Source organism: Falco rusticolus, chromosome 9 (genome assembly GCF_015220075.1).
Source record: "Falco rusticolus isolate bFalRus1 chromosome 9, bFalRus1.pri, whole genome shotgun sequence".
NCBI classification, from domain to species: Eukaryota; Metazoa; Chordata; class Aves; order Falconiformes; family Falconidae; genus Falco; species Falco rusticolus.
Genome location: NC_051195.1, coordinates 45,972,874 through 45,984,949, shown reverse-complemented (window position 1 = coordinate 45,984,949; position 12,076 = coordinate 45,972,874). Strand labels below are relative to the sequence as shown.

The following is a 12,076-nucleotide window of genomic DNA, read 5'->3' as shown; positions in this document are numbered from 1 at the left end:
GGAGTTCAAGGCTTTAAGAAAAGGAAGAACAGCAAAATAAAAACAAAAAAATGAACTTCATTAAACTCAGAGAACTGGCACGTTAGATTTCATGTGAAAATAATTTATAAGGGGAAAAGGAGTTAAGAGGAGCTGGCAATGGAAAAATTGGAAGTAAGCGACTTAACTGCTAAATCAGAAGCTTTTATTGATCTCAATCACAAGAACAAAGTTAAAAGAATGTTGAAATGGGATCACACACATACAAAAGAAATGCACAAACATATGAAATCAGAAAGCCCAAAGTAAAATGTGAGATGCATCTACCAAAGGCCATAAAGGCAAAAGAAGTTCCATATAGCTTTTTGGAGGAAAAAAAACAACAAAAAAAATCAACAAAAATCTTAACGGCAAGGTTAGAGAACTGGCACAGGTTGTACAGGAGATAGTAAACCTTCCACCGTGGAGGTCTTTAAGAATAGGTTCCACATTCCACGTATACCAGAAATAACAGGACCTCCTCTGGCTTTGGGGCAGGAGGGTGACATAGATGGCACTGTAGAGGCAAAGCCTCTACAGTAAAGCCAGACCTCTTCCCTGTAGTTTCATGACTGTCTACACCTTGTATCTGCAGAAAGCAAAGCGCTTCAGAGTGGAGTAACTTACTCAAGGTCAAACACCTAGTCGAGTGAACAGGAGTCTGAACTCATGTGTCCTGAGCCAAACCCAAGGTTCTGCTGGTCAGAGCAAAGGACAACATCCTAAGCTTTTCAGAACACCAACCATCCTTCTCTTCAGTATTTGTACAATGCAGTTTGGGATCATGACTGCGTTGTGGAGCACTAGTGGAATACAAATGACATAATACAATGAAAACACCTCTTTGGGCATGTGTTAACTCTTAAGCTGGCAGTTGCACCACAACAGTGCCTCATCTGAACTACACTTCACATTTGGGACTGACTCAGAAGCAAAAAATCTAGTCTGCTCTCAGCTGTTTGCAGAGTTAATGGTGATTAGCAACACAGAGGAAGTAAAATTGAAATCTATTTGACACACAGGGTATGAAACCTGCAATACACACTTATTTCACTCATGTAACATCAGGAAGATGTGTCTACTGGGGACATGGTGCAATCTATTTTCAGGTGTGGTGCGTGGTTACCACTCCCAGGTGATACGCGATGCCTCCTGAGTTGGGATGTGGACCCAATCCTCCCTTTACATTGCCCTGAGAGCTTGACTTCCATTCACAATAAGCATCCTTCACCCTACCCTGGCAAAACAGAAGGTCCCAGACAAAGCATACTTTGTTTGGGGACAAAGTGAAGGAGCCTTTTTTTTTAAAATAAAATCAGAGTACCTGAAACATTAGAGGCTTTACCCTGGTATTGCTAAGGATCGCTGGGGAATCTGATGAGAAGCAGGCTGTGCATTAGCCTCTCATCGTATTATGAGATTAGTCCCTAAGTGCGAATTAGTGGAGGGTAGGGCCAGACTCAAGAGAACCTCTTTTCTGTTGTAGCCTCAAAAATGCATTAGTGTCTCTCATAAAATGCTCTGTGCCAATATGGATCAATGGCCCTCGGAAAGGAAGGTGAAACAGCAGAAGACCCAGACTACCCCCAAACTCCTGAGCTACCTGCTAGTTTTGCTGCCTGGAGGAGGAACAGAGAGCATAGTGCAAGGGTTTTGATCTACACATAAAGGAAAAAATACTCTGGTGTGGTCTTTAGGCACATGTCTGGATATGATGAATTCATGCTCAGAACCGCAAAGGTGGTGTCAACTTCCCCAATGAAAAGCTTGGAACTGCTGGTCAGCTTGTCTGGGTCTAGAGCAGATCACATTCTACTGCCTGTACTTCAGTAGACAAAAAGTATAGCTGAGAAGGCAAGGGCCCCAGAAAGGACTCTGACATGTTCAACCTCCTTCTCCTTCAGCACTTTGAGTCTGTAGCCACTGCAATCGCAGGAATGGATGGTTCCTGTCTTCTGATGTCTAAGCTTAAGGGTTCTTCTCAGTCACACTGCTATGAGAGATGCGCTCCTATTTAACACGAGCTAAAAAACTCTGAAGGAAAATCACCATGGAAGCAGGGGAAAACGACCCCTGTAAAGCAAATGTAAAGGAAAGGAATAACCTTCTGCTCTGTTTTAAGGACAAAAAGGTAAAAACATTTGGAATTTCCTCCTTTCAAAGGCATTCCTGTAGAGTTGCAACAGCCGTTCCTGTCTCTCTAACAAAGCATCTTTTGAGAATGCCTAGTGTAGCCTCCCAGGAGTCCCTGGCGGAGCTCTCCCTGGTGACTGCCCTGCGATGTGCCCGCAGCTCCCAAGCCCCGATGCAGCCAGGGGACAGCGGGGACCTCCCGGAGCCGCTGCCCAGCCCAGCGCGCTGACAGCCCGCGGCTGCCCTCTGCTGGCCAGCGCCGCCCGCCCGCTGCCGGTCTGTCTCGGTAAGAACGAAGATTCACCCCAAACTGAGAATTCACGGTTAAACCAAAAGGATAACCTGGTGGCCAAATGAAGAGCAAGATTTCTCTTTGTTTATGTAAAAAAACTTTTTAAAGACGATGATAAAAACGTGTTCAAAGCATTCAAAACTTAAGGCGCTCCATTAATTTATGACACTGCTACAGGTCAATGACAACTGTTCACTGTGCGTTCAATTACCATCTCTTTTCTGTCACCACCACCATTATCTGCTTTATTGTCATACAGGCACTAAGGTCCAATATACGAGGACCGAGTGGTATCATTTCGGCTTCATACCCAATGAGTTTCCAATTAAAAACGCCACTGAACTCTCTGTGGCATACTGGCTGCACAAGACCAACAGAAAATAGACTCGACCCCTTCAAACCTAGGTAGGGGCTGTCCCCTCATCTCCGAGAACTGCTGCCTGAGATTTGCATATTTGTAAATCTAAGTCCATCTCACAGGGTCTTCAAAGAGTATTAAGTAATTAGCCTGCAAAAGCTACAAGATTGTTAAACCAGAGCATACTGACCCACGTGTGGGGAAAGACTATAAAACTCAGTTTCCTCAATCACACACCGTTTCTGCCTAACTTCTTTCTCCCCTAATAAAGCTAATTAAATGGAATCCACAGACAGTTTATTGGGACACTTTTGGGACTCGATAGAAAGTCTTCCGCTTACCATGCACATGAACATTTTGTGTGTTAACAAGAATACTGGAACAGAGCTCAGAAAAATAAGAAGGGGACTAATCTAAGATGATGACTTTTTTTTTTCCCTCCTGAGGTTCCATTTTTTATATTGGGCCACGTCCTATCTGGCTCTGAAATTTAAGACTGGCAGTTCCAAGGAGTGTTTCAAATCTTAATGGCTGATCAACACCTAAGTTTTGCTTAGCAGTCAGTGCAATTTACTGTGAGCGGATAAGAGTGAGCTTGGGTAGTGAAATATGAAAGTAGATTTGGAACTGCAAGAACTGAGTCACATACAAGTTTGCCTTCTCATACCAAGAAACCCTGTCCTCCTCCAGCCTTTCTCACCAAAAGCCACTTCCCTCTTCTGCTGCTGCTCTCAGCCTCTTTCAGCAAGTAGGAGTCACGACTGAAGAGGAGACAAAGCAGCAGCAGACTGCGGCAGCAAGCAAGCTCACAATCAGGTTAGGTAACAAGCATGAGGTTTACCTCACCGCTAGCTTTCAGTCGAGCTGCTCAGAACAAGAGAAACGCGGAGGGTTTTAATCTGTACATTTTACCTGGCCTGCTTCCTTTCTGTATGCTCTTTCCTCACAGTCAGATTTACTTTCACTGAAGAACAGAGAAAGAACACCCAGAAATTCAGAGGAAGGGAGGGAAGAGAGGTGGGAAGAAAAGGAAAGCCATGTTATTCCAGCTGCCACCATTTCCCAATTCAGTTCAAGCAGGATCAGCACCAAGGCAGAAATTCCTCTGTAGGCATTCATCCCCTTCCAAAGCATTGCAAAGGGGACCAAGATGGCCACTGTTCAGCAGAGTGTGAAGTCCTGCTCTGAATTACATGTGATATTACGTAAAAAATAAATACCTGCTTTCATGTATGGGACTATGAAAGTCATCCAACACTGGTTTTAGCTGCCCCAAATCTGACACCTTGCCTAAACCAGTAGCCAACAATCCCTCTCACATCAACAGAGGTGGACAGCCCTCTCTAGCAAGTGACGTATCCTGCACTGTAGACACTGCGGTTTGCATGGGATAAATCACTCTCTGGAAGCACAGGCAGGAACAGGATCTGTATGTACCTCAAGGAACCTCCTCACTAGTGAATGTGTTGTGCAGGACCAGAAAGATTTGGCCATTATTATTGGCAGCTACAGTATCAGCAGGATACCATCACCAGGCTGAGACACACTACCATTCCACAGCGAGCACCTGAAATCAATAGCTACATGCTCCTCTCCTAGGTTTTTTTTTTTTTATTCCTCAGGATTTTGCATGTGAACAGTTACATTATTTCACTTCTAAGTTAATATCATAGCCTTCCTGGATCTTTCATAAGGAAAGGGGAACAACTCAACTCTCTTTACAGATCATAAAAGACAATACAGCCTACTGAATGACCAGCCTTGTAAAGGAGGAAAAAATAATGAAGACTAGTGAACTCCTGGGAAGGTTTTAGATTTTAAATAAATCACCCCCATACATCTCAGCTTTCACACCAATGTGCTAAGTTGAATTATATTTACTTATCCTCCAATGAGGGTTTGTAAGGATTATCTTATTAACTTTTGAACACCAGTCTGAAGATGTGAAGATTAATATGCAATATAGTGTTGCTGCCAGGTGTAATGAGCCCACAATTTGTGGTTAGAAAACACTTTTCAGTCCAAGAAAAGAGAATTGCGTATCTTGGGCTGATGATGGAAAGCTTTGCAGGGTGAGCTGTGCAGGATGTAAAGCTCATGGTGCACCTAAAGGTCTCTGACACAAGGTCCCAAAGAGAAGAAAAAACAATCAACAACCCCACTAACAACCAAAGCAAAACAAAGTAGATTTTGTTAGATAACTGGTAGTGAAGCAGATCTATTCAGTGATGTAAAATGTGTTAGTTCTCTCAGAAGGCTGCAAGAGCCTTAAAATTCCCTACCACCAACCCTAGTTTATGCAAAGAATACAAAGGACTGTGAGGTTCTTGCTTCCCAAGAGTTATCTCTTCCCAGCTGACAGACCCATAACTCAAGAAAACAGATCCCCAGATGAATAATGACTTGCCTCTTATGCGAGTGGAATGGAGTCATAACTCAAAGCTGATCATCACGTGTTTATGCAGAGCCATACTGAGGTCAAGATTTATTTCATATCATGGTAGAAGCAGTCTATTAGTCACAAGCACTTCATTTTTCGACAGCACAAAGTGATAATACCCATAACTTATCAGCTTTGGTTTTCAATATCATTAATTAAACCCTGAAACTCCCCACGATAAATTACAGCAGAGATTCCTTGCTGAACATGGAAGAAAACAAATTGACTTCACCTGTTCTTTTGTATCTCTGAGATAACTCCACAATGTGTTGCACTATCACATACCTGGATCGACGTTAAATCGGTCTAGGAGCCTGAAGACCAGCTTGCTTAGCATTTTGCGGTTAAATTTATCTGGTTTGTACCTGGACAGGCCTTGATATTGCCTGTAAGCAAATAAACAAAATCAGAAAGAAACATCTGTGGAATCGCCTAAAGTATGTTTCGCAAATAATAGATATTTAACAGTAGGGTTTGCTAGGTGTTGGTAAGAACAGTGCCCTACCTTTCCCAAGTTACAGCAAAAAGCCAATAACACAACCACACAAATTTCCCAGTCAATGACTGAAGCAAGACCAGAGGTTTATTTTACAGAAAGAGAGAGCGAGCAACTCCCTCTTGTATTTTTTCTGATCTAAGACTGCAACTATTGCATCTACACTGCGAGTCTGACTCTACTGTTGGCTTTCTGACTGACAGGAGCTATTCTAGCGAGAGGCAATTTATAAACTAAAACACACATGACTATTTCACGAGTGCATGAAGGTTAATTGTTTTTCTGCCACTTCATCACAGTGTTATCTTCCTGCAAAACCTGTACAACCGATACTGAAACTCACCCTTGTCTGCAGCAAAGCAGAAGAGTCTGATTGCTACAGCCTCCTGGAGGAAGCTTTGATATTGCTATATTGCTAAGATCTACTGCACAGGTTTCATTTTGCACTCTTCTCTCCTGGCAGGAACCAAGCATCTGTCAATAGGAGTGATACCTCTGCCTTACAGGCTGAGACGTTTGAGAAGACTCTGGCACAGACACCAGAATTTCCCCTTTCTCAGCTGAAAAGTAAATATATTGGACTCCATTACACCGAGAAATGATCTTAGAAAGACAACCAGAGAACATACTGTCCTCTGAGAGCAAGTTGGCCTCAGCTGTTTAGAAAGTCAACAAGCACTTCTACCTTGTGATGTCTCTGATATTAAAACCAGGTTCACACCACGTGTCCAGGATCTGCAAGAGCTTGCTCTGGAGCTCAGGATATTCTCCCACATAATCTTCCACCAAGTTAGTTTTATCTTGGAGCAGTAGAGGCGTACACATCTAGGAAAAGAAATTATATTTAAAACACTGCCCTGTCTTTTGCTCACCTTGTTTTGCAGACTGAGTGCTGCAGCATGCAGAAGGCACAGAAGAGGTCCACGACACCGCAGACTGAAACCTGGCAGAGAGCTGTCCCGTTCCCTGCTGCTCAGACATGCCAAGCACATCACAAATCCCCTGCTTAATCAACCAATTCTGCCTAAAAGACCGATGTGACATTTTCTACACAAATATTAGCATAGCTTCAAAATTGCAAAAGCACTGATGTCCATCAGAGTGATAACCATTTGTCAAGAACATAGCTAGAATTTTTTGTAACAGTGGCTGCAGCTAGGAAAAGAGTCCAGCAAGCTGTAATGCACTCTTAACAAAACGCACTCTGTCACTTCCCTAGATGTAAAGGTACATCAGCAATGCAACAGTTACTTCTTGGGAACAAAGTAAAGCCTCAAGTGAAAGGCAGCACAACTTAAAGAGCCTTGATGGATCTCCTGCCTAACAAAAGGTGGATCTGATGACAGAGAAGCTTGCAGAGGAAATGACTCACCTTCTCCACATCTTGATCTGGCTGTAATTTTAGCTTAATACTCAGTATAGCTGCCTAGAAAATACAAAAAAAGTTGGGTATTTAGGAGAAGAACAACACAGTGGATAAATGGGCATTATTCCAAAGTGAAGTATATATACTATTATACAATTTTTTAATGTGTTAATTATTTCTGTTCAATTTTCAAGTACAAATCATATAAACATTTGGCCACGCACATTCTATTTAGAAATGTACACGAACACTCCTGGCAGAGTTGCATATTCCAAGCAGCAGCATACCCCGGAGCAAAAGTTAAAAATCAAGTTGTCTGGCAGAAAGAGAATGATACAGTAAAGTGCTTGGAGTAAATCAGCTAAGATGGATATTTTCTATCGATGTAATTGTTTAAAACACTTGATCCACCACACTTTTCTGAGTTAACTTTATCCATCTTGCTGCGCCTCTTAAATTCTGTAAAATGGTTGCATTTTGTGAAAGCAACTCAAGATTGAGAGGACCCTGAAATGAAGAGGTCTTAGTTTTAGAATTTCTGCATAGCTCCACACCCCTGAAAGTGCTAAGGTTCACCACAATCAGAGAAATGGTAAGAACGGTGTTTTTACTTTTTGTGGTATGTACAAATCTTTGATAAGCCAAGACTTGCCACATTCACAAATTAACTCCAAATCAGTACCTTCTACAGATGAGGAAACTCCGCTATGGCGAACGGCAGTAACTCAGACTGCGAGAACTGGTTCAGCCACTGTCTATCCTGTCCCAGCTTGGTGATTACAGAAATGTATTAAGATCTAACTGTGCATTGCTTGGGAGGCGTATAAATTAATTAGGATTTTAAGCTTTTAATAGTGTCTAATTTCTCTAGCGTGCGAGAATACTTGGATCTCAAATATAAAATAAGCGTATAATGGCTTGCTTTAATATAGCGCATTGTTCCATTAAATAGAGTAATAAGAGCAAGGAGCCTTCTGGCACCTTTATGTGTTAGTACTGACGTAATTATGAACTAGGTAACAAGGATGTTTTACACGAAGTGTCCTTCTAATTACTTTGCAAAGTTAGGCTGTATTTTCCGAAAGGGTTGTAAACAGCATTTCAAAACATGACATCTCTGACCCTACTGCAGCATGCATGTAATGCTAAGCAACGACAGGCCAGAGTACGTAATCAGCTGTGTTCACAAATGCCTATTTATTCAGATGAGGATAAAAACAGTGCATTAGGGCTTAGAGGAAAAGCTCTTATGCTGAACAGGTTTCTCTGCTCTCTGTGACTGATTTTGTTTTGAGAGAAAGATCAGGAAAATGACAGATTTGTTTGTCAAAGTAGTTACACTTTAGAACTATGTTATTTGTTACAATATGTAAACAAACACAATACAGTAAAAAATGGGCACTCCGCCTAAGCAAATGCAAACCTCATCATTACACTTCACCTGCATGAAACCTTTACAGAAAAATGTAACTAGAAAAATAACCTAAGTGGGGGCAGAGGCACACCTTGAAACATAATTTCTGTGATCTCTCCTAGCATTCAAATGACACCCGAACCTAACTCATCACTGGAAGCACATGTTCTGCAGACTCAGCCAAGCAACACAGGTAAAACTTAACAGTTTATCCAAGCACTTCTCGCAGCAGAAGCCATGGAGAACATTACCTTTGAGGAAACTCATGCACGTATTTCATCCACTGCATTGAAGACTGAGTGCACAAAAGCAGACAACCATCACACATCATGTAATTTTAATGGTTCAGTCTTATTGTCCAGAGAAAACAGAGGTACCTAGATATCATCGGGGAAACCTTTTTTTTTTTTTTCCCCCACTCATTTGTTTTTATTTGGGTTGGGGTGGGGGGCAGGGAGGGGGGAGGGAGTGCACTTGTTTTTTTAACACAAAACAAACACTGGGACACTGACAGTCTAGGCTTCATCCCAGAAAGAGAAATTAACAGCAGAGCTTTAAATGACAAAAGCAGACGCTAACATTAATGCAGTGACTGTATGCTACAAACAAAATACTGAATAGAAAGGCACATCATCATTTCTCAACCCAGCTAAATCTTCAACCAAACCTCTCTCCTACTCCAGACCTTCTAACTGTTCCACCCATTTAGAGGCTAATATGCTACCCTGCTCCACAAGCATCAAGTACCTGTTCTCTCAAATTATCAGATTAACTTCACAAAACTCAAACTGAGTAATTATTCTCAACTTGCATACAAGTTAAAGATTGCTACTTCTGTTTTGGACCTGAAAAAGTTTTGGGTTTCCAAAGCTTTGGCAGCTGGTTTTATTTTCCTCCCAGCCGTGTCGGTTTGCTGAATTAAAAAAACCCCCACAACAAAATCTCCAAACAAAACCAAAAAACCTTCCAATTCTCAGAATCTTGTTTCAGCATTTGATCTCATTGGTACTTTTTATTAAACAAGTAATCCGTTAGTTTTAACATGCAAGCACACAATGGTTTCCCTAATAGCTTTTTAATGTTCACACGCATGTTCACATTAACCTAATTGCAGAACTGTTATCTAAATGGCATAGTTTTATCTCCATCTCTGTTAACTGTACCTATGGGTGACTTAATCAGGTGAACATGCACTGTGTCAAGTTAGTTCTCCTCTTTCACTGGATGTGTATTCTGCTCTGTATGAAAGGGTGTAGAGCAACGAATATCCATTTAGTCAAAGTGTGAGAGACACCGTCTTCCAAGCCCACCTGTGGCAGACCCAGCTCACACCACCTCTGCTGCAGGTCAAGGAACTTCAAGCAAATCTCACAAGCTGGTCGTCAATGTCATTTTAACATCACCCAGTGAAAGCAGGTGACAGAGCAAAGAAATTGTGCTGCTGGCAGAAGCTTCCAGCAGCGGGGAACGTGGGCAGCAGCAGGGCATCAGCTTCGTCCATGCGCCAGGCTGAATGGGGAAGGAGACGCGTGACCTGGGCCCTAGGAACAAACACCAGCCTGGATTGCAGGGTGTAGTTACATGGGCTGGCGGCTGCGTAGTGAGGACAACCGAGATAAAATCTGTGTGTTTACAATAGGAATAATAAGAGAAAAGATATGAGTAACTGTAATAAAGATGAAAGTGTTTGGCAGCTGTGTCTGTGGTCTCAACTTAGAGCTATTTTAAGATTTTGTTTTGTTATTATCATGTTTTGAATTGTTTCACTCCACAAACAAGTTTTGTGTAAAATGACCCTATTTTTAACAGTCTGTTTATAGATGATAAAATCTCTAGAAAAGCAACACCTCATTTGCAGACTCATTTTGTAGTTAGAAAACAAACACTAATTAGGCAGACACTTTGCTGAATCTGAAATGGTGAGAATCCCCCTCCCCACTCAAGAAACTCACATTTCCCCATATGCAGTGTTGCACTCTCCAGGCTGTGCTGGAAGACCAGCCAGGGTAGCTGGAAGCTAGCAATCGTGTTAATCCGACTGCAGATCTCAGTTCAGATGATCAGGCTGGATCAGCATGGCAACAAAAATCCTAAGCGGTACATACCTCCCCGGCTTCACTGGCTGATCAATGAGAGCAAAAAACCTAGCTACGACGCAGTGGAAATGCTGTGGTGAACACCAAGATATTGCCAGCTTAGCAGGGTCTACCTACCCTCCATCAAACTGTCGAGAACATGTATAGTCTTGACTGGCGGTGCAAGTAGCCTTTTCACAAAAATACATTTCATAGAGAGTTTCTAGCATGTAATCTAATAACAGCAAAGAATTAGCATTATTGCAACACATAAAAGTGTTAAATCTGTACTAAACCCCTCCTGCCCCAGATCATAACAGAAATACTGGTCCCTTTCTTGCCTTGCATCCCTCAAGCATATATGGGGCAGGTACCCGATAAAGCCACTGCTCAGTACAGGAGAAAAGTTGATGACCCACTGCCTGATTCAAATCCCACCAAAGCTTGTGAGTCTTCTCATTGTCCCTGGGGAACTTTAGGTCATTCTTTGATTTAATTACAGTGAAAGCGAAAATCTTGTTTGGACATTTTGTAGTAGTTTTATTTCCCAAGGGTAAACACCCAAAAATATAGCAAAGGAGGATTGGATGAGGATGGGGAAGAATTCAAAGCTGGGCAATACTACATTAAATCTAAAATGCATGTAGGTGCATTGACCATAGGATGGGGGAAGTTACCCAAACCTGATGTGTTCAGGCCAAGCCATGAGCACCAGACCACTTTTCTAACCATGCAATTGTGAAAACAAGAGTATGGGAAAATGGGGAGTGTTTCGAAGCGAACACACAAGCCCAGAGCACCCTGTACCGATACCTGATCCTCTCTACTTGTTTTAAATGCAACCGGCTCTGTCTCATCTAAAAATGACTATTCTTTCCATATGCAGTATGAAGTGCAGGAAGCCACATAAGATCTTATCTGCAAGGGCATGTGCACTTGGGTGGTGTCTACACTGACGATTTAGGCAATTTTCCCACGGTGGGGGTAGCATCAGAGGAACAACCTTTTTCTATAGCACTGCTTGGAGTGATGATGCAGGACTGACACAAACAGTTTCTGATGACTCCTACATTACTTAGCTCTGCTGCAAGCAAGTTGGGACAACACAACCTGTGTCTGACTTAGTGTAGCATTTCTGAACCAATGGTGAAGGAATTTCTGAAAACCTATAAAACAGACCAAACAACAGAATGAGATTTTGCAGAGGAGGATCCAACATCAACTCTTAAGAAAATCACAGTGATCAAAGCCTGGATACATAATAATGGTAGAAATAATTGAGTAAAAGGCACACCATGTATTAATCATTGGGAACATCTGTTTGTGTTTTGGAATCACTCATTTCAAACCTGTGGCTAATCAACTTTACTCAAACTCTTAGAGTGCATCACTGCATATTATGTGACATCAGGTTAGCTGATGTATGTTGTACCTCCTGCTTAAAGAGCATACAATATACACAGCTGTGTTCAGGAAGATCTTTA

The 12,076-nt window shown here is 42.0% G+C and overlaps 1 protein-coding gene across 4 annotated transcripts in view; it reads right to left on the bottom strand.

Annotated features, from left to right (window-relative positions):
- Window positions 1-12,076, bottom strand: part of EXD3 (exonuclease 3'-5' domain containing 3) — a 290,827-nt gene that overhangs the window by 174,384 nt on the left and 104,367 nt on the right. For all 4 annotated transcript variants that reach the window (XM_037400486.1, XM_037400487.1, XM_037400484.1 and 1 more), the window contains exons 7-9: window positions 7,110-7,163; window positions 6,423-6,562; window positions 5,527-5,627 (exon numbers count right to left, since the gene is read on the bottom strand). In XM_037400486.1, coding sequence (XP_037256383.1) covers window positions 5,527-5,627; window positions 6,423-6,562; window positions 7,110-7,163 — 295 coding nt within the window. The remainder of the gene's footprint in view (window positions 1-5,526; window positions 5,628-6,422; window positions 6,563-7,109; window positions 7,164-12,076) is intronic.